Below are 23,610 nucleotides of genomic sequence, written 5' to 3' on the forward strand. Positions count from 1 at the left end.
AAATCCATTACATTGTGAGCGATGTGTTAAATATTTATGTGACTATGCTAACAGGTGTGACATCCTTCAAACGTCAAAATGGTGAACTCGAAAAACAAATATACCTGAATCTGAGTTTATAGTTTTTACAAATTAAAATGTGAATCATATAGTTGGAGTTGTTTATCAACGAGAGATGTTCCAAATATGATTTTTGTTTAAGCCTGGTATCCACATCCTAATGGCCGGTACGCTGATCATAAGTACTGTGCAAAAGGATAGGACAAGAAACGGTCAAGGAATGATTCCGCTACCGAAATTACTTGAGCTGTACGCTGGTGAGAAGTAGAGCTGATTTCATAACGTCGGTAACGCCTGCTGTACAAATCAAATGGAGCTGTCACTTTTCCTTACGGAAAAATGTGCCGCTCAATTATTCCGCAAGTAAAAGTGACACTTCGCTGATACTGGATCAGCTGTCAAAATTACTTTGGTAAATGAGAGAAATTTTACTTGAGCGCTTTACGTTTCAGGTGCATACTACGCATAAGTAGAGCGGTCAGGTACAATTTGTTGCTAATTACCGAAGTAATTTTGACAGCTGATCCAGAATGAGCGAAGTGTCACTTTAACTTGCGGAATAATTGAGTTGCACATTTTTCCGTACGGAATAGTGACAGCTCCATTTGATTTGTACGGCAGGCGTTACCAATGTTACGAAATCAGCTTTACTTGTCAACTGGATACAGCTCAAGTAATTTGGACAGCTGAAGTATTTCTTGGCCATTACTTGCCCTATCCTTTTGCACAGTACTTACGAAGTGGATACTACCCATTAAAAGGGGGTTCGCTTCGCGTTCCGCGTCTACTCTGACCGCGCTTTAACAGTCGGAGGATAGTTCACATTGCACTTTGACCTTAAATGCTCGATTTCTAGCAGCATTGGGCGATGCTGACCAAGGCTCCTCTTTTGACATTTTGCGTTCTGGCTGTCTGAAATAAAAGTAAACAAAAACATGGACGCGTTCGGTTAAGGCTCAAGTAAAAATGGTACAAAAGTCAAAACTGAAACAGCAGTTTTCTCTTTTTGAATAGACAAATCGAAGAAAATAAAAACACACAGCTCTTTTATTTGGCAAATAAAAAGGCTGTGTGTTCTTATTTTCATCAATTTATTGTTTTAAATGGAGAAAACTGCTTTTTCAGATCTGATTTTTGAGCCTTTTTTTTCTTGCACCTTAAAATTTGTCCGTATTTTGCGTTACCGTCTGGAAAAATGTTAAAATCGTCTATCAGTTTTGTCGGTTTTCGGTAAAAAAAACCATCCATTCGGAATGGAGTTCCAAACGAGTTACATTTGCTTTGACCAAGTGTGTCGTATTTGCATGAAAACAACGACGGATTTGCAGTCCATCTTTGGTCATCCGCAAGATATCCCCGATCTTGTCCGGCTCCTGTCCAAAGTTGAAGTAAGTTTTTGTTTTGCAGATTTCCAGCTGAAAATATTCAGAATCTTTTATTCACCTTGATAAAAATATAAAAAAATATTAAAATACAATACCTATACACAACAATAGTGGATAAATTTAAGTAAATTCATTGTAGTGATAGAAAGCAGTCGAACAGGGTATCCGTCCTGTTATGGAGGACCTATGCATGGTGTGTGAATTAATATCGTAATCTGAAGCTCTTCCTTAGGCTGTGAACCGTTTCACCAGTTCGTTTAACTATTAGTTAAAATTTGACATTTCGATAGTTATTTTCCCCTCAAATGGTTAAATTGAACATCGCAGTCGACCCATTTGAGCTTTGACAGTCGAGTAGTTATTTCAGAACAAAGTTGACAGATGGTAAGTTATTCTCAAATTCACGGGAGCAGAAAATAACTTTCAAACTGTCAAGTTTAACCATGCTCCAATTCGATTGCAATTCAATTCGATTGCAAAGCGGTAGCGTGCGGTTAAAATTTTTTTTTGTTCTACGGAGTGATTTCTAATTTTAACAGTTTCAAGTGCGGTATCGTCGCCGGAATTACGTGGGTGTGTTCCCGAGGGAAGGTTGTAGGGGAAACTTGAGAAAATAAGCAGCCTGTGAAAGTAATAAGTGATTAATCGTCAGTTTTTGCGAAAAAGACGCCACCTGCCTAAGGCAGCCATTTTGTTTTTACGAAGAAGAGAGTGAAAACTAAAAAGTGAGGTTAGGTGTGACGACGAAGTATGGAGGAACCTGACGGTTCCGAAGGTGCTGTTGGGGGTACACCACTCCCGGCGGCAAGCGATGAAATGATTACGGATGTAAACCCGGCAAATACAATCAACAACCAGCAACACGGTGGACACAATTCCACCAAAAAGCAGTTTGATGACATCCTCTACACATTTTCCGACGCTCCGCCAAACCGAGTTTACGTCGAGTTGGCAGACAAGAAGAAACCAGATGCGAAGATCAACAAGTACGCGTTGGGTGCAACCATCCGCAAAATGCAGGGACTCAGGGGCCACATAATTGACATGAAGTATGTCGGCCGCTTCAAGATCATCGTACTCCTCAACAACTTCCTCAAGGCCAACTTGTTGGTGTAAAAAATGAACGCCGAAGACAATTACTACCAAGCATACATCCCTGCTCATCTGGTGACAGTCACCGGAAAAATCACGGGGGTTCCAACGCATATTACCGAAAAGGACATCGAAGACGACCTGGAAAGTGAAGTACCTGTACTGCAGGCCCGCAGGCTACACCGGTACATCGATGGGAAAAAACTACCAACAAGTGCAATCAGCGTAACCTTCCGTGCCAGCCAATTGCCGGAAAAAGTCAGACTATTCTCCTGCGTGACGCGGGTGCTACCTTTCATCAAGAAAGTCACCTTATGCGAGAAGTGCCTACGGTACGGCCACCTGACTAACAACTGCAACGGTGCGCGCCGATGCCAGCAATGCGGCAACCGGCACGAAGACGAAGCAGAGTACAAAGCATGCCAAAAACCTATTCGATGCGCCAACTGCCGAACAGAGGGACACAACTCTACTGACCCGAAATGTCCAGAACGGAAGCGCCAAGCGAACATCAATGCGGTTCGCGCAAAGACGAATCTCACGTACACCGAAGCCCGGGAGCAGTGCCCCATCGCATGCTCAAATGGGTACGACATGCTAAGCAACTTCCAGGACTACCCGTCACTGTCAGAAACCTACTCCACAACCATCAAATCCAAAGAATCCTTCAAGCAACAATGGGACAAAACGAACCTCCCACGAGAACCTATCACTCCAGCGGTTAAGTGGTGGAAACCAGATGCCAAGGCGAAGGATAAGCAGAAAGGCAACAAGCGAAATCGCTCGTCCGATCCAGACAGCGGTTCTGACCAGGAAGCACAGGAAAAAGCGAAAAAGAAAGCGGAAGAGACATCAGCAAACGGCGTGGGTCTGAACAACCCGCATCGCGTGTTGGAGATAGAACGTGTACAGGGACTCATACAGCAAGCCACAGAAAAGGCAATAGAGAGTGCGAATAGAGCATTCCAAGAGCAGGTTATGAAATTTTTTTCGATGGTGATCGATAAGGATTTACCAAACGAGGTTCAGGAAACATTTAAGGAGATTTCGAAGGAGTGTTTTGATTTGAAGAAGACAATTGTATAAGTTACATTCATAGTTAAAAATGGCTAGTTCTTTTAAAATATTTCAAAGTAATGTACAAAGTTTAAGTTCAAACAGATCAGAAATCCAAAGAATTTTAGAGGCAGATAAATATGACGTAGCATTATTGTCCGAGACATGGACTCAGAATAACCTAGAGAAAACAAATAAGTATAGAATAACAAATTATCATCAAATCCTTCATTCTAGACCAGATAACTACGGTGGAGCCGCAATTCTCCTTAGAAATTCATATAATTATTATCCAATACAAATACCTACACTGTCAGAATTTACACAATCTGTAGCAATCAGAGTAGCAAACTTAGATCTTATATTAGCATCAATTTATGTTAGTCCATCAATATCAAATAGCACTTTCGAAGATGATATGAACAAAGTAATCAACGCCTTGCGGCCGTTCACGAAAACGGTCATCGGAGGAGACTTCAATGCCCATCATTTTGTGTGGGACTCTGAGTTGGACAAAACGGATCGACGAGGTGAAATACTGATGCAGATAATCAACGACCACAACCTTCTGCTATTGAACGACGGAACAAAAACTTTTGTACCTGTTCAAGTCAACCGGAGGTCTTCAGCTGTCGACCTGACTATGTGTACGGCGGCAATCTTCCCGAATGCAATCTGGAAAGTTCTGGACGTCGGAGTAGGAGGCAGTCACCACTTAGCGCTAGAGACAATACTCAGCACTACACAAGCGAATAACGAAGCCAGGTTCATCTATAACCACAAGCGTATCAATGAAGACATATCCAGGCTGGAACTGCAGGGTGTAGAGGACCTAATTAGCAACGTGAGGAAAATCTCCAAAAATCACAAAAAGAAAGCCAAACATGACCCAAAATTTTGGTGGAGCGAGGATGTGGATAAGGCCTGGAAGGAAAAGGCTGAGGCGAGAAGAAACTTCAACAATACGTCCAGTGAAGAAAATCTTATCGAGTTCAAAAGAAGAGCTGCAATTTTTCAGCGAAAAAAACGGCAGGAGATGCATAAAAAACTGCAAGCATTCCCAGAAGAGCTAACACCGTTCACCGACTCCAAGGAACTGTGGAGAAAAGTGAACCGATTGACTGGCAAACATGTTCATCGAAAAGAAAATGATGTTACTTTTGACGTACAAGAAGTAGCAGAAGAATTCCTAGATGTACACTTCGGGAAGAACGATGTACGTGTTGTAGGACACTATGGAGTAGCAGCTCGTTACGATATACTCGACCTGGAAACCTGGCACAGAATCCTTAATCGAAAGAAAAACACAGCACCTGGAGAAGACCTCGTCACCTACGATATGCTAAGGAATCTGAGCACAACAGGAACAGCTAGCATCATAGATGATCTCAACAGGATGTGGAGAAATGGCGGGCTTTGCGACTCCTTGAAAACAATTAAGGTGGTCGCGATTCCAAAGCCTGGCCGTGATCAAAGCTCAGCTGCCGGAAAGCGACCAATTTCTTTGGTACCCACGCCTACCAAAATCATCAACTCCGCAGTCTTGGAGAAACTCCAAGATTTCGTTGAGTCGAGAAATATCCTGCCCAAAACATCCTTCGGCTTCCGCAGAAATATGTCGACCAATACTTGCCTATCCTTTGTGATCAACCATGTAAAGCAAAACAAAAGAAGCGGCTTCATCTCGGCGATGGTGTGCATCGACCTATCCAACGCGTTCAACGCCGTGCAGACCGATAAGCTGGAGGAAATTTTGTGCTCCTTTTTAATTCCAAATGAAATCACCGTTTGGATAACATCTTTCCTGTATAATCGGAAGGTAAACATGAAATTGAGGAATTGTACTGTCAGTCGACTGATTTCCAACGGACTACCTCAAGGAGACGTCCTATCACCAACCCTATTTAATGTATACACCGTAGGACTACACAGTGCGGTGGAAGTGGACGAAGATGTAGTCCTAGTCCAGTATGCGGACGATTTCGGATTAATCGTAAGGGCTCGAAACACAGAAACGCTCAACTCCAAATTACAAATCGCGGTGGATAACTTCACAACTCAGGCGGAAGAGCTGAACTTTGCTGTAAATCCAGACAAAACAAAGGTGATTCTTTTCACTAACAGTGACAGGACTATGAATGTCAAAATAAATGATGCCCCTCTGGAAACGGTAAGAAACACCCGTTACCTGGGCGTGACGATGGACCGTTACTTGAGTTTTGGGGCGCACCTACGGGAAACCCGAGTAAAAATCAACGATCGCCTAAACATGATTAAGGTGATATCCGGGATCAAATGCGGAAGCCACCCACAAGTGTTGCTGAACATTTACAAAGCGTTGATAAGGAGCGTAATGGAATATGGTTGTACCGTGACTTGGAACGCAAAGAAAACAAACAGAGAGATTTTGAAAACCGTAAACAACCAATGTTTGAGGAAAGCGACCGGCTGTACCAAAAGTACACCGCTAAATGCTCTAGCGGCGATTTCGGCTCAAGAACCGCTGGAAATGAGAATGGAGTATGCAACAGGTAGGAACATCGCACGGTGCTTTGAAAAAAGCAATATTGTCTCGGAGCAGCTGATTAGAGTGACGGAACTTGAAGCGGAAGACGAGGATAAGTTTTCCTATATGGAAAAAGTATACTACCAAAACAGATCTCTCTTCAACAAGATCATGCCAATTGTAACAATACCTGCTGAGATCAACGTTGAAATTTGCTCATCACTTGAAGGAATTGCTGGATCAAAAAAAAATCTCCCTAAAGCCAAGTTGAAGCAAGCCTCACTTGGCGTAATGTATGGCAAATACAAGGATCGGGGACGTGTCTTCACCGACGCATCCAAAGAGTCGACGATATGTGGAATAGGAATCTTTATCGAAGCAACACGAATGAGGCGATCATTTCGCCTCGAACAAGAGATTAGCATCACCGCAGCAGAACTTCAGGCTCTGAAGACAGCACTTCTCCTCATTGAAGAAGGGCAACTTAGGAGTCAAGTCATCTATACTGATTCAATGACAGCTTGCCTAATGCTCGAAAATGCGCTGGATAGTAGAAAAGCAGAAACTGTTATCGCGGACATCTTGGAGTTAGCTCATCGCTGGGGAACCGCAATCCAGTGGATCCCGAGCCACGTCGAAACGCGTGGCAATGACTTGGCGGACGAACTCGCTCGTGCGGGGTTAAGACCAACATCAGCTGTATTAGAACACGAGCTGTTTACAAAGGATGTATTCAACCACCTGAAAAACCAAATGGCACGTAACACAAGGATATGGTACGAGCATTATTCTGAAGAAAAAGGCAAACGATTCCACGAAATACAGGATGCATTCCAGGAAAAACCCTGGTTCCACGGGAAGAACCTAACCGGCAAAGAAGTTCGGCTGATAAACCGTTTAATGACCGGACACAACTATTCACGCTACTGGTTGGCGCGAATGAAAATTTTGGACGACGAAACATGCGATTTATGTCAGGAGGCTGAAACAGCAGACCATGTCATTATGGACTGCCCGAAATACGGCCACATCAGGATGCACTACGAATTCGACCTATCCTACAGGACACTAGTAGAAGTACTACAATCCAAGAGTATATCTCTCTACAAAGAAATTTGCAACTTTGTAAAACACTGTAAATTGGACCTGTAACGAACGCCAGCAACAGTCACGGACGGATGCAGATGACACAGGGCATATAGTCAACTATGACTGACCCTCAAACGAGCTGTTCCAACGGCTCAACCAGAGCAAAGAAGAAGAAGAACCATGCTCCAGAGCAGGGTTATTTCTAACCGAAGGGGAAATAACTATCGAGCTGTCAAATTTTAACTAAAAGTTAAACGAACTAGTGAAACGGTTCACAGCCTTAGTCCTTTTATTGCGGTTTACAAAAAAAAAAACATATAGGGGAAATCAGGGTAAAACCGACACTGTAGGTAAGATCGACATCCTTTGATTTTTCATGTTTTGAGCAGATTTTCATACAGTTTCCACCACGCTCTATCTTAACTTGTGAAATGTTGTGTTCCGAATGACATTACAACTTACGCTACCAATAAACTGCCAAAATAAACAACAAAATCATATTGGATAGCATAGAAGCAACAGCAGTTGCAATATTTGGCTGTTATTCTTTAACTAATTCGCATGTGAAATTTTTTAAATGTCATTATTTCTCGATTACTTTTTCAAATCGACGTAAGTAACTTCCATACGGTTTTGAGAAAATTAATTCAGAAGAATCACAACCTGTCTTCTAAAACTGTTTTAAAATGAATCACCTTTTTAACATTTTTTCGCCGTGTACATTGCTTAAATTTTGCATATAATAAGCTCGCGATAAAAAATTAGGGAGTTCCTGTTATTTCCCACAACAATTTTATTACAAAATGATAAGCCGAATTATTCAGTTACTTTCGACGTTTTTGTATCAGTGTAAAATCGGCTCAAGTAGTGTTTTGTTTTGATTCGTGGATAAGTCACTTTGTCTCTCCATACAGCGGAGCGGCGAAAGTAATGGTTAGGTAGCGAAAGTTGAAAATCTTACTTTCGTCGTTTTGTAAATCCGGAAAGTAAACGCTCTAAAAGTGAAAAATCGAGTTGGTTTAGAGCGAAATGAGTAGAATTCCGTCTGCGAAACACGTAGAATCGATAAAGTAAGTTTGTATACTTTTTTGACTTGAGTCGGTTTGAATAAGTTTTCGAGATTTGTTCTGCGTCTACATCATCATTTACTATTGTGCTCTGCAAGATAAATCCACGTAATGAGATTATCTGAAAATGTCGATATACCGTCGCAGTGATAATAAAAATCACCAAATGTTTCAGATTTATCAAATTCGAAACATTTTCGTCCTTGAAGAACGAAAAAATCCAAGCCTACTTGAATTTTGACGTTGCGTTTGAATTGCGCGCATATCTTCTGCGCGTTACCGCCGCCGCTGGATGTGGATTTGAAATGAGCGCCGCAATATTATTACGTTGATACAACATGAAGGAGAAATTATTTTTTGGTTCTACGACAGCTGAAAACGCTATTGAAAAATAAATGTCCACTCGGGGTAAGATCGACACTTTCATTTGGGGTAAAATCGACACCTTTCTTTGCTTCATAATCTAATTTCAGGGAATCTTTCTAATTGGGGGACTATCTCTGTAGTTTATGTGAGTCTTTATTTTTGAATTCCAGTGAAGTTCATGGACGGCAAACTTGTTAACATGTAAAATATGACACTACGTAACTTGTTACAAGCTATCATTAAGTATTAAAAACATTATTTCTATGTTATCACGTTTCAACTTATTTGATGAAGCTTGAAGAAATTGTTCTCATTTAAAATTGAAGAATTGATAGAACTTGAAATATTTTCACATAAATTCATCTTATTGTTCATTTACAAACCATGAGGTTCGACAGTTATTATTATCTAAAAATAATTACACTTTTCTGTTTTGTAAAAATAAAACAGTATTTATTTTCACAACCAATTATTCGCTACAACTTTATCTACGTAAACATTACATGAACACAAATTAATAATATCCATGTGTATTCACCCCAACTTTATAATCGTAGCATGGAACATTTAAAATTTTCACATTTATTTAGTGGATCTTTGGCCTCTTCTCAATAATTTACGTAATATGTGTATGATCCTTCAGAGGAAGGGGTCGAAAGTCATGTTTAAAGCATTCTTTCGAATATGAAATGTGATGGTGATGTTTACAACTTATAAATTTTACTCAAAGTGCATGTGTCGGTTTTACCCCAACAGGGTGTCGATCTTACCCGCACTCTCAATTGTCTCACCTAAAAATGATGCAATATCAATTTGATTTAAATCATTATATAACCTTAATATATCATCCAGCGATTGCAAGGATTGATAGATTTATAACCAATATGTGATTCTACAACAATTTTGGGTTCGTTTAACAAGCTAAAGTACATAAATTTTATCAATAAGCTTAGGGTGTCGGTTTTACCCCGAATTCCCCTATTTTATTACATTCAGCTGAATTGGTTGACGAGATATTTGAACCTATTTGAACTAAGTATAGCTTTAAACCCGGGATATATTTTTGAGAGATTAGCTGAGCGAAATGCTAGCCAATGTTCTAAAGCAATCTTCTCTTTTGTCTTTGTTTAAGTATGGTCTTATCCACTGGTGTACTAAGCTAACTCGGCCGAAGAATTTTGACACTAGAGCGGGTCCAGATCACGTGGGGATCATACGGGAGCGTGCCCCGCTCAAGTGTCACAATTCTCAGTCCGAGTGAATTTAGTACACCGGTGGATTAGACCATTATTAACTGACGCTAGTTCTAAACTCAACAAAAATTATAAAGCAATGTTCGGCAGAAAGTCAGAAGAAATCTCCGATCCATTTTGAGAAATCTTACAAAACTTTTTCATAAGATAAGTGTGGAGCTTCTTCCTAATTCCAACCAAAGTAATTAAATAAATTTGAAAATGCTCCAAATATTTTGTCTTGAAGTTTGTTGATATTTCTTTAGTAATTTCGTTAAAAGTTACTTCAGAAATTTAGAAAAGCGTCAGACAGCAACTTAACCCTCTAATACCCAACCCCGCCTTTAGACGGGGTACACTTTGGAATTTTGTGTATTTTTTCGTAGCTCGGAAATCAAAATGATTTTATTTTTGGCTTGAGTCCAGGTATCATAACACGCATATAAGAAAAGTTTTTTTATGACTTTTGAAAATTTTTTGTATTTTTAGAAATTGTTTGAAAAATTGCATTCTTATATAACCTACAAATGCCTGGGCTTCATTTAACGTGTAATATAAAAAATCGTAACTTTTATATTTTTCTACGATTAACCTATCACAAACGAAGAGCCTGGTGGTATTAAAATCATTTCAAACCTGTTTTTCCGTTAATTACACGGAAAATAAAATACGCTCCGAAAAAAAAATAAAAATTTAATATTTTTCGAAATACCGTAACAATTAAAATTTTTATTATTGCCAAAAATCAACAACTAGAAAAGGCTTCAAGAAAAAATGAAAAAAGCTAGGGATGTTCAAAAATAAAAATTATAAAAATCAAAAACCAAAATTTAAAAATTTGCGAATAAAAATAAATAAATGCCCAAAACGTGTTTAGAACGATTTTAGATAACGAAAAATAATACTTAAATCGAAAATAAAAATTTGGGTATTAGAGGGTTAACTAGGAACGCCTCGTAGGATCCCTTGTTTAGTATGTCAATGTTGGCTTCTGACAGATTCCGGTAGGATCTCTGAAATTCATCAACGCATTTTTAAGTATTGTACCAAAATTGAATCCACTTAAGGTGAAACATCTGGGAATCCAAAGATGGCCGACTTCTCACCCTACTCACGTTTTCAAAGGCACAAAACTGGAGAAATAGTTGGCAAACGTTCCTGATCTTCTTATTTTAAGCTTTCTGCTAGTGCACAAAGCCAAAATAAAAAGTGCACTTTTGTGGGATGCTTTCTTCTCCAGATTTGTGCCTTTGAAGTTTTAGTGCAATCTTAGAAGTTGATTCCAAACTGTTTCACCTTAACTTCAAAGATGGCACTAAAAAGCAATTTTCCCCAAAAAAATGTTTCGCTCAACTTTTCGACATCTGACAAATCTTCAATGAACTTATGCAAGAAAGTTCGTTATAAACTCTTCAAAAAATATCACCAGAAAATCTCGATTACTTTTTCAAATCGACGTAAGTAACTTCCATACGGTTTTGAGAAAATTAATTCAGAAGAATCACAACCTGTCTTCTAAAACTGTTTTAAAATGAATCACCTTTTTAACATTTTTTCGCCGTGTACATTGCTTAAATTTTGCATATAATAAGCTCGCGATAAAAAATTAGGGAGTTCCTGTTATTTCCCACAACAATTTTATTACAAAATGATAAGCCGAATTATTCAGTTACTTTCGACGTTTTTGTATCAGTGTAAAATCGGCTCAAGTAGTGTTTTGTTTTGATTCGTGGATAAGTCACTTTGTCTCTCCATACAGCGGAACGGCGAAAGTAATGGTTAGGTAGCGAAAGTTGAAAATCTTACTTTCGTCGTTTTGTAAATCCGGAAAGTAAACGCTCTAAAAGTGAAAAATCGAGTTGGTTTAGAGCGAAATGAGTAGAATTCCGTCTGCGAAACACGTAGAATCGATAAAGTAAGTTTGTATACTTTTTTGACTTGAGTCGGTTTGAATAAGTTTTCGAGAAATCTTTTTTCCGGGATTCATGAATTTGGTATGGTCTAATCCACCGGTGTACTAAAATCACTCGGTCAAAGAATTTTGACACTAGAGCGGGTCCAGATCACGTGGAGATCATAGGGATCGTTCAAATATTACGTAACGCAGCAGGGGGAGGGAGGGGGTCTTCCGTAGTGTTACGGTCCAAACAAAAAAATTAAATTTTTCATTCAAAACCTGTTACGTGGGGGAGGGAGGGGGTCTAAAATTGGCAAATTTTGCGTTACGTAATATTTGAATCATCCCATACGGGAGCGTGCCCCGCTCAAGTGTCACAATTCTCAGACCGAGTAAATTTAGTACATCAGTGGATTAGACCATTGTCAAAAGTTTTCTGCCGCATGAGATCTACCGTTTTGGTTCATATTACGGACAGCTTCAAATTCCGAACATTCTCATATGTATGGGAAATATTTCACACGAAATGTATTAATTTTAGCCGCTCAAAAGTTCTCACTATCGAGGCTCGTTTTAATAACCATTTTGCATAGATATCTATGCAAATTTAGAATGCCCGTCTTTAAAAAAAATCGACTTTAAGTGGTTTGATAAGTAATATACTTTCTGATAAGTTAAACTTCATTGAGGCCTTAAGTGTCCGTAATATGAATCAAAATGGTACTTAGTCTTCTCTAAAAATTATGCCCGATTCCTAGCTCATATTCGGCCCGTAAAAAAGTAAGGAAGAAAATATCCAATGCGATATCTCTTAGGCATACTTTTACAATGCGCTAGAACATACGAATGAGCATGAAAAATGAAAGATGGAAGGGTGAAATATATCGATAGATACAGATTGCACAACCTAGATACATATCTACATAGTATTATAACTACATACGGGGCCTTTTTATATGGTGATTAAATAAGTTAAACTATGGAAGTAATTATTTTTTTTTTCTGGAATCTTCAAGGTACTGGAAGACGATGACCTTCCAAAGCTCATTTGCGAAGAGTGCCTCACATTCGCGGGGAATGCGATGGAGTTCAAGGAGCGCTGTATTCAAACGGATCGTACCCTGCGGGAACTCATCTCTGACAAGGGTGAAGATCAGAAGCAATACCTGTTGAAGGTGGAGCCCGATTTGCCGGTTGTGGATGAAAGTGCTGACAGTGAAGCGCTGGGACCAGTGTTCATCAAGTGCGAGATCGATGAGTCTGATAGCGATAGGCCGGAGCAGGACAGGGGCGACGATAACGATTTCGAGATCGCGGACGGTGTTGATAGCGATGAGGATGACGAAGACGACGACCAAGAGGAAGAGGAAGAAGTTAAAATAGATCGACGGATTCGGAGGCGGAGGACGCGGAATACGGTTGCGGATGATTCTGATGATGAGCCTTTGATAGTGAGGCGGAGGAAAGGAGAAGAAGTAAGCTGTACGAAGTGCAGTGAAAAGTTCAGGAACAAGGCCCATGTCAAGTTTCACATGCAAAGCGATCATGCGGATGAGCAATCTCCTAAGGAAGATAAGTAAGTTAACTCTTTCTTTTTCATGGTAGCTCAAAAGCTCCAATGTTTTTCGACGAACTTGAGATAAACCGAATCAGATGGATACTATGCAATAGTTACTAGAATGGTTCCTTGATAACAATTAACTTTTTGGCGTCTACAGTAAAACTATTGATAAACAATCAATTTACTATTGAGAAATAACTAAAAACTTATTTGGAAAAAATAGTCCATTAGCTAAAAGATATAGATCAAAGTTATGGAAAATAAAGTGTTACGCTATAATCATGGCCCATGAATTGAATCCTGAGAAAATTGAGAGAATCTCTCACGTATCGCTCTCTGTAACTATCATAACATGCAGCACATTATGAGAGACTGTTTATCGTATACTGCTACAAGTTTGATCAGATTGGGGGGATAGTAGTGCATGATAAAACCCCTCTAAACATGCTCCAAGCCTGGGGGACACTGTTGTTATTGGAAGTTCGTAGATTGTTTATCGTGCCAGTAAAGAAAAACACCTATCCCCAACGGTAAACAAGCGAGAAAAATGGATTTTATCATCGCTCTCTCGTTGGGACTCTCGCTCGCTGCTTCCATTTATCAGACTTGTTACACCTTACGATACAATGACGATCGTGGACCGCAACAGATGGGATGTTTTTCTTTGCTTGCTTTGATCGTGCTTCATTCTCAAATGAGAGCGAATTCTGCAACGCCTGATCATGGGAGTAGCCGAATGACCTTGCAGGCAGAACTACATATTTCAAGCGTGTGCTAGAATAAGGGCGTATGTCGCATGATCGATTTCTCTTCATCGATCCTCTCTTATGTGAATAAAGATGCGAGTTTGTTAGAATATTTTAACTTCAGGACGCTAGACAGCGATGCAATCTTGCGTCCTGAGGTGAAAAAATGCTAAGCTCGTTTAGCCCTCCCTAGAAGTTGATGGATTCCACTCTAATTTTCAAAATATTTGTAGTTTAGTTATTATGGACCAACCTTATGAACAACTTAACTAGAATCATTCAGTTTGATATAGGTATTCTGAATAACTAGGTAAGCAACATATTTTTGTTTGCAGAATCCGCCAATGCTTTTACTGCCCGAAGGCGTACTCGAATTACGAGTATCTGAAAATTCACCTAAACTTCCATCCACGAAATGAATGGACCTGCCCGATGTGCAGGAAGGAGATGAAGAACAAGGGCAAGTTCATCGACCATCTGAGAATGCATGCGAACGAACGCCACTACCGATGCGACATCTGCGAGAAAGATTTCACCTCGCACAAGTACATTTCCAACCACATGAAGATGCACCGACGGAAGGGCGAAACAAGCGTAAGTTGTTACAGGTCTGATGTTGGGTCCAAATCGAGATATATCCGATAACACAGCATTTTTTTTTTTGCAGAACCAGTATACCTTCGTGGAATCTTCCAGTGATAGTGAGTGCGACCCGGAGGATGAAGATAAGGAAGATGAGGAGGAAATGAATCTCTCTGAAAAAGAGGAGGCAATCAAGGTAACATTAAATGAAAGTTCCACACCTGTAAATAACTAACAACTATTGATCACTTACAGAACGACTATCAGCTGAACCCAGACGCTCCGAAAGACTGCCCGGTCTGTAACGAAACGTTTGAGAAAGTAATGTATGTCAAGTACCACCTTCAAAGCGAACATATTCCGATGGACGAATCTGTCCCAAGGTAAGTTGGATACTGCATGAAAAAAGCAATAGAGTCCATGGTGTTAGCTGGGAATTTTTTTTTATTTCCGTACGGGTTTGGGCCGAAAGGTCTCAGATTTTCATGAAACATTATCCACAGGCAGGGCTCATCAATATATGAATAAAAAAAAATTGAGAAAAATTCAGGGTCGCCTATTTTCCCGGAAAACTCAGTTGGACATTTTTTGTTTTCCCCTGACACTACTTACTTTGAAAAATCATAACTCAAGAACGAAGCATCATAGAAACAAAGTTTTTTTTTTATGAAAATGAAAGCACATTTTCTCAGGAATAAAAAAAAATAACTGGAAAAAGTTTTCCACACAATTTTCCACCGTTGAGAAAATTCGTAAAGAAAAGCCGGAAAAACTATGCTCCAACTCGTGGAAAATTTTCAAAAAAAAATATTTTTGAGAAGGTAATTATAAGCTTTAATCGCTGAAATTTTTGAAATGGTAATATTTTTCGTTTTTGAGTTATGGCCAATTTTGTAAAAAATGTGCCATTCGAGCCTTTTCTTTAAAAAATCATAGCTCAAGAAAGAAGCATCGTAGAAACAAAGTTTTTTTTTATGAAAATGAAAGCAAATTTTCTAAGGAATAGAAAAAAAGGTTAACTGGAAAAAGTTTTCCACAAAATTTTCCACCGTTGAGAAAATTCGTAAAGAGAAGCCGGGAAAACTATGTTCCAACTCGTGTAAGATTTTCAAAGAAATATTTTTGAGAACAGAATTTTATAAATTTCAATCACTGAAATTTTTAAGATGTACTACTTTTTAATTCCTGCGTTTGGTCATAGTTTTGTGAAAAATGCCCAGATTTCTCGTACAAGTCTTTTCGTTCGAAAATCATAACTGAAGATAAAAGCGGCACAGAAACCTTTTTTTTTGTCAAATCGGAATCAAATTTTCTCAAAACTTTGAGATTTTTTGAAATGGAATAAGTTTCCCAGGACATTTTTCACCGTTAAGGAAAATAAATAATGATAACCCGATTAGCTATTCCAGCTTACAAACTAAGTATATTTGAAAAGAGCGATCAATAAGATCCAATCCTAAACATTTTTTAAATACGCTCATTTTTCGTTCCTAAAACATGATCAAATATTGCCAAGATGAGCTGTTTACAAATTTATACATTTATAAGTTTATAAAGCTTATTTTCAAATTCATAGGTTTATAAACAAAACTACTTAAGAACGAAACAGCATAGAAACAAAGATTTTTTCAATCATAATGTAGGCATTTTTTCCAGCTACCTGTTAGGTAACTACAAAATTGACAGTTAAATCAATGGGTAGACAATATGGCAATTAGGTATTTACCAATTTTGGTTTAAAGCGTTGAAATGGCTTGAGAATCATAAGTTTACCAAAAAACTAACAAAGAGCAGTGAGAAAATGCGAGTGTTGTCAGCTGTATTTTACTCGTTATTACCGAAGCTGTTGAAATGGACAAAGTTCAATACTACGAATACTATTCGCTATGCTGTAACCCCTTCGGACTGGACGGCCACAAATCAGTAAGGACAAATTTACGCTCGATTAGCCATGGTCTCATGATCAAGTTTCATTCGAATGGAGTTCGGTGGATTACGGAAAAGATGAAAATCTGCATGAAGTGCATGATTATGATTAACCAGAAACGAAAATCGTCTGGTGTTAGCAACCAAAGACAATCTTCCTGGTTGAAAAATAGATAGTATTAAGATGAAAATGTAAGTTATATACTGAATAATTGAATAAATAAAATTAAAAAAAAATAATCTTATTTGTTCCATAGAAAAGAAAGAATCCCTTTTCAGTGTAATGAAAAATTGAGGCAGAAACAGTTTTTTTTGCAGTTTTTCTTAGCGGTGTAATTTTTCATGAAAAATATCATCCATTCCGACCTATACTTCATTAAAACCAATCCCATATCTTTTTTTCAGATGTTTTAGAAAATTTGCAATTGCTTTGATAAAAAATCTTTGTTTTTCCGATGCTTCGATTGAAATATGGGTTTTCAAAGAAAAGGCTTATATGGTAATTTTCCACAAAATTGGCCATAACTCAAAAACGAAAAAAAAGTACATTTCAAAAATTTCAGCGTTTAAAGCTTATGAAATTACCTTCTCAAAAATATATTTTTGAAAGTTTTCCACTAATTGGAACATAGTTTTTCCGGCTTTTCTTTACGGATTTTCTCAACGGTGGAAAATTTTGTGGAAAACTGTTTCCATTCAATGTATTTTTTTATTCCTGAGAAAATTTGCTTTCATTTTCATAAAAAAAACTTTGTTTCTACGATGCTTCGTTCTTGAGTTATGATTTTTCAAAGTAAGTAGTGTCAGAGGAAAACAAAAAAAAATCCAACTGAGTTTTCCGGGGAAATAAGCGACCCTGAATTTTTCATATATTGATGAGCCCTGTCTCTGGAAAAAGTTTCATAAAAATCTGAGACCCTTCGGCCCACTTTGTACGGAAATAAAAAAAAAACCCCAGCTATCAGGATCTTTAGTTCATTGATGCCATCTTCGAACGTCTTCGATTGCATAGTCGTGGCGGCCATTGACGGTTTGTGATCTTCTACGAGTTTTTTCGAGACCCAACAGGGCGCGTGTACCGCGTTGCAAAAAGCCGTTCAATGATTAGATAATGTAATGTGATTTCCTGTGGTGTTCTAGTATTATAAAGTGTTTCACTCACTGTAATTTCTGGCCTTGATAATATCAATAATTACTCATCAGTTAATAAATAGAACAAAATAATATCAAATACAAATACAAATCTTTCCAGGTTGGATTTTTTTTTCGACTTACCACGGTATAGAGTATCTTCGGACCTGTCATACGATATAAACATGCAAAAATAGTCAATTGGCAATGAAAGCAATCAGTAAACAACTGTGGAAGTGCTCATAAGAACACTAAGCTTAGAAGCAGGTTTTGTTCCAGTTGGGACGTAACACAAGAAAGAAGAAATATAGCTTAATACTGTGCAATGGGGATACTTTCCTTAGGTGACCCATCCTGCCCATCCTAACCCAACATTCTCTTAAAGCGTACGATGAAAATCACTGGTTTCTATCTCGTTCATTCTTGCAGGGTTCATTTTTGCGTTACGTGTAAGAAGAGCTATATGACATTCACCCATCTCATGAGCCATATGAAATTGCATGCCGAAAAAATCTGGAGCTGTCCGGAGTGTAAAAAACAATTTCGTCGCCTTGATAAGTATAAGGATCATCAAAAAACTCACCAGACCGATCGAACCTTTCTGTGTGTGTACTGCGGCAAGGATTTCCCCACGACCAAGTACATGAATCGTCATTTGCAAACGCACTTGAAGGAGAAAGTGCAGAAACCAGAAGAGGTAGGTTGCTTCTAACGTGATTGTAAGCTCGGCATTTTCTTTAGTGTTTGATTTCTCCAAAAAGTTCGAATGTGAAGTTTGCGGCAAAAAGATGAAATACAAATCCAACTACACCAACCATATGAAAACTCACGGGCCGGAGCATGCCAAACCGATTAAGATGGATCCGGACTCGCCGCCCAAAAAGATTTACTTGTGCAGTATATGCGGGCGTAATTGTGGATCTTCCAGCAACCTGACGGTGCACATGCGCCGCCACAACGGACAGGCGATTTGTGCGTGTTCCGTCTGCGGTAAAGGTTATCCTCGAAAGGCTGATTTGGTAATGCACATGAGAAGACACACTGGTACGAAACTTTTTAGCTTATCAGAATTGTTGAGTTTAACTCATTATTGTAATGATTTCTGACTTCAACTAGGTGAAAAACCATACGAGTGTCCTACATGCGGGCGAGGTTTCGCAAGGAGAGATAAATTACGGATACACATTCGTACGCATACCGGAGAGAAACCATACGCTTGCCCGTGTGGACGTGCATATGCTCAGGTATGTCCTTCAAAATTTGGAAATTTCATTCAAATTCACTCAGAGTCTATATGTTTTTTCACCTCAAATCCAAATATCACAAATGCCACGCAGAAAAACGATCTCAAAACTCATCAAAAGCGCAATACGTGCGGCCAAAACTTCGACATCAATAAACTGATGGCACCCTATCAGACGTCGATCTGCGTTCGAGGGCCTCCTTCGCCACAGCCACCTCCGCCACCAAGGGAGCCTCCTCCTGTCCCATGTGCCCCCATGTTAAACTCTTCGTCAATTCAGTCATTCAACAACGCCAATACGAACACCTCATATCCTACGGTCTCGCAGCCATTGCCAAGTGGCACCACTGTAGGGACGCCCGGTATGCCCAGTATTCCCCCGTCACCACATCACGATCTGAGCCGGATGTCTGATTCGGTTCCGAACAGTCCCGTTGATCTGATGACTCATCGGCATCAGTTTGTGCCATTTCCTGGTGGAGGAGGTGATGTCAACATGATACCGAACTACCCCAATCACTATCAGCAGCCTAAGGTCGACATCGACATGTGCAATCAATGAATGGCAAATGGTTTTGAATTTGTGTGATGACATTGAGATTCTTTTTGAGAATTTTGTTTGCATGACTGCCGTACGGTTAATAGCAATAAAGTTGCTGAATACCTTTAATAATAAGCTTAGACATATTATTCTGGATGACATCCTATTGTAGCACATGTAGCGGCAGAGAAACTTGTGTTAGACAATCTAGGGGCATTATCGACACCTGAGGGATTCCACGGAGGCATTCAAGTCGATTCTGATCGACCATTTCAAAAATATCTGAAACTTTGCACAGTTTTTCAGTTCCATCTAAATCGTCATTTTCCGATATCAAATCTTCAAGTTGAGTCACGACTAACTTTTCAAAAGGGTGTATGTGAAAATGGTTCAAAAATATTCAAAAAGCTGCACAGCAAAAACGGTTCGTTCGATTGTTAGACAACTAAAGAAACAAAGTTAGACAACTAAATAAAGATTCCAAAAAAAATACACACAGTAAAAAAAAAAATTTTGCATTAAAAAACATCATTTTTGTCACCCTATCGGAATACCAACGTAATTTTTTGAGGGAAAACGGTCCATTATATTAGCTATCTACCATAAAAATTTGGTGATGGTAAGCCAATAAACAAAAAAGTTATGACATTTCAAATATTTCACAAATTTGACACTTAGTGAAAAAATTTTTTTTTTCATTGTTAATTTTTTTTAGGACCGCAGTTCTTTGCTGAATTTTTTGTTAAGGGTACCACATGAGGTTAACAAGTTGTTTTCATGATATTTTATTTAATTATTCATAACTATTATAGCATCTATTAGAAAGTTAGACGCGATCCAGTGTTGTGATCTAAAGTCTTGATAGTGTTATATTTTTTATTGTACGTAACTGAAGAAAAATTCTCTCAATAGTGTTGAAACCTTTTGATAAAAGAAACCTATAAGAAATCTAATATTGAAGACAAAAGCTACAAAAAAGTTTCTATACAGGTATACGACTAGTTTACCTGCAAAAAGTTTACCTCGTAGAGAACAAGGCGGGTCTATACCCAGGTGATCTAGTATACGTAAAGCAGGTCGGTTTTCTCGGCGCTGGTTTTCTCCACAAAGTTAAAATCTGATTACACCTGGGTATAGACCCGCCTTGGTAGAGAATAGACTTTGTTAATCATATTTGGGAGAAAGCGAGTAACTTCAACAGCATCAAAAACATGATAGGTACATACCATGAACATACTCACGAAAAAGCTAAAAATATACTACCACTATGGTTATAAAAGATTTAATTGTAAAATTTTTCTTCAGTCAAGCAAACGACACCAAACTAGTCAGTAAAAACTTAAAAGTGATTTTGTTTATTAAAATCTAACGAGCAACATGAGTAGTCGCTTTCTCAACTGTTGCAGGCCGTTTGCAGAAAAAAAGTGTTCGAAAGAGCTACGAAATCTCACCGAAAGCACCATAATTAACTGAAAGCGGCTGGTTATGCTCCAATGTCTACATTGAATACAAATTTACGCATTTGTACGTCCTGCCGTTTAAACGTTGACAAACGGGCAATCTGTACATCATCGGTGGATCAGGTTGCAGGAAGTTCGAAAACAACAACAACTGAGGAATTACTAGATGCACCGACAACAACTGAGGAGTTACCAGAAGTACCAAGTGCAGATAGTCTTGCCACGGTACCATCAGCGACATCTGTTTCAACAAATCAATCAGAAGATGAGTGCATCCAGAAGGCCAACATCGAACGCTTCAACGAAGGGATAGCTGGAATAAAAGTGACTCCGATTAAATGGACGAAGATGGGTTACGTCAATTATCCCGAGAAAAAATACCGTGAAATCAACGAAGCTGTACGAAGAAACCTCTTCAAATTAGGACCTGAGGATGTGGAAACTTCAGACTACGATGAGTTAATTATGAATATGAAGGAAAGGTTCTCGAATCTAGCCACGACAAGGAAAGAAAAAATATTGATTTTGTCGATGCTGCCAAGCTCGTGGTCTATTCAAGACGCCATTGATGAGTTCAAAACCAATAGAAATAAAGCAAAAGAGGCAAAACAATTCAAAAATAACTGTCTTGCAACCAAAAATGCTAGGTCGAGTACTTCATTAACAGATGAGACAAAAGAAAAAATAATTCAATATTTTGAAGACGATGAAGTAAGTAGAGCTATGCCTGGCCAAAAAGATTATGTATCTGTAAAAAAAGATGGAAAGCGTCAAGCAATCCAAAAACGATTAATGATGACTACTTTGAAAGAAGCGTATACACGCTTCAAGGAAATTAACGAAAATATTAAGGTAGGTTTTTCCTCATTTGCAAGCCTTCGTCCAAGGCAATGCAAGCTTCTATCCAATTCAGGAACACATAATGTTTGTGTGTGCACAACACACGAAAATATTAACCTTATCTTACATAGTTTGAAAAGAATCAATCAATTTATCAAAGGATATTAAAATGTTAACTGGTAGTCTTTTGTGTGAAAATACAACATCAAATTGCTATCTACGATCTTGTTCGGATTGTCCAGATTCTTCATCATTGGAAAATACTTTATTCGCTGAGTTTGAAGAAAATTATATTGATCAGTTATCATTTGAGCAATGGGTGACCTCGGATAGGTGTGACCTAGAAACTATTGTGAAACCTGTAGATGAGTTTGTGTCATTTTTTGCTTGAAATTAGAAAGTTTAATTCCTCACGACTTTATTAAAACAGAGCAATCCCGCTTTTTAAAAAATACGAAAAATACATTACAAGATGGTGAATTTTTAGTCATTTGTGATTTTTCTGAAAACTATACACTGAACCAACTAATCCGATTGCATTTATCTGAAAAATCATATATCCATACCGGAATCGTAATTTAATAGATTTCATAGTTATCCATTAACACCTATATGAGGATCCAATAAAGGTTGAATATTATTCATATGAAAGCAATTTGAACTTCACATAAAACATATTGGATATCAATTGTCTGGCCGATTATCACAAAATCAGATAAATGGTGTATGATTGTATAATGTGAAAAAAATCCTATTATCTGTTTATCTGCAGTCGACCATGTCAGTCATTGCACAGTTTGCTAGTGAATCTTTTTGTCTGAGTTGTTGCAAGTTTTGAAAGGTACGTTGTAAAAACAGTTGATAGCTAATATTTATACAGTATAATATGTTTTTCTTCTATTACAGAATGCGGCATTACTCTTTGACCCTGCCTCATAATTCTTTTTCTAAAATTGCATTCCAACGATGTAGGTATCGGAAAACGAAGCACCAATTACTTTTAGTTTCATAGACGTCGTTTCTTTTTTTCAGAAATTGTATGCTCATGATTAAGGAAGCAGCGTGCCACAATATGTTCAGCAGAAGCATTCTAGGTGATGGATCCGATTGGCCATATGGTCATTGATACCGGGCCCCAAAGAGAAGCGGTCAGACGATAGCTTCGTCCTGAGGGAAGAAGAAGAAGATACATCCGAGCTCTAACCTTTTGCTCCCTTTTCTTCGCTGTTGACTACATCTGGTAAACCAAATGAAATTACCTTAGTAGACTACTCTGATATGACTGCTATGTACCTCATGAAATGCTAAATAAATGTGTTCAATGGTAAAACTGCATATAAATGCCTGAACGTTTGTATTTATTTCAAAATTTTAATTAAAAATATGCAGTGAAACCCAGAGAAATCGCTAATTAAGAATCTAATCGTTTTCATTAGAGAAACCAATATAATATTTAATGGTTTCATTTGAAGGTTATATGATTCAGTCTATGACTTCAGCTGCAATTGGTTTCACTAGATATCTACTTTTTATATGAAAGTTATGTGAAGTTCGTAATGAACTCTATCTATAGGATTTCAAAATGAAAGTTGTATGAAAAGCATTATGGAAAAAAGCTATATGTTTTTTGTAATGATTCGGATATGATTAATATTTGGCGTGTAGCTTTGTATTGCAAGATGAAGTGCAGTCCCATCACTGGAACGTGATCCAAAAATTTTAAAGTTTATATATAACATTTAGAAACTCCTTGGACGAAGGCTTGCAAATGAGGAAAAACCTACCTTAATATTTTCGTTAATTTCCTTGAAGCGTGTATACGCTTCTTTC

General features: G+C 38.3%; 1 protein-coding gene and 1 long non-coding RNA gene across 2 annotated transcripts; both read left to right on the forward strand.

Moving 5' to 3' along the window:
- Window positions 1–1,291: 1,291 nt before the first annotated feature.
- On the forward strand, window positions 1,292–19,612 carry LOC5574283 (zinc finger protein 572). Its single transcript, XM_021845086.1, has 9 exons — window positions 1,292–1,448; window positions 12,767–13,326; window positions 14,393–14,651; window positions 14,725–14,835; window positions 14,895–15,022; window positions 18,126–18,393; window positions 18,458–18,740; window positions 18,813–18,940; window positions 19,034–19,612. The coding sequence occupies exons 1-9, from the start codon at window positions 1,314–1,316 to the stop codon at window positions 19,499–19,501; spliced, it is 2,340 nt and encodes a 779-aa protein (XP_021700778.1). The 5' UTR covers window positions 1,292–1,313; the 3' UTR covers window positions 19,502–19,612.
- A 2,686-nt stretch (window positions 19,613–22,298) lies between these two features.
- Window positions 22,299–23,115, forward strand: LOC110676592. The gene is made up of 2 exons (XR_002500541.1): window positions 22,299–22,748; window positions 22,813–23,115. It is a non-coding gene; the product is annotated as an uncharacterized LOC110676592 (long non-coding RNA).
- Window positions 23,116–23,610: the final 495 nt, after the last annotated feature.

Source organism: Aedes aegypti, chromosome 2 (genome assembly GCF_002204515.2).
Source record: "Aedes aegypti strain LVP_AGWG chromosome 2, AaegL5.0 Primary Assembly, whole genome shotgun sequence".
Lineage (NCBI taxonomy): Eukaryota > Metazoa > Arthropoda > Insecta > Diptera > Culicidae > Aedes > Aedes aegypti.

Excerpts from the sequence above, each read along its gene's own strand:
- LOC5574283 (XM_021845086.1), top strand. The coding sequence starts at position 1,314 with ATGGAGTTCCAAACGAGTTACATTTGCTTTGACCAAGTGTGTCGTATT. Across the intron at positions 14,836-14,894 it reads AAAAAGAGGAGGCAATCAAG|AACGACTATCAGCTGAACCC; the intron begins GTAACATTAAAT and ends GATCACTTACAG. Across the intron at positions 15,023-18,125 it reads ATGGACGAATCTGTCCCAAG|GGTTCATTTTTGCGTTACGT; the intron begins GTAAGTTGGATA and ends TCATTCTTGCAG.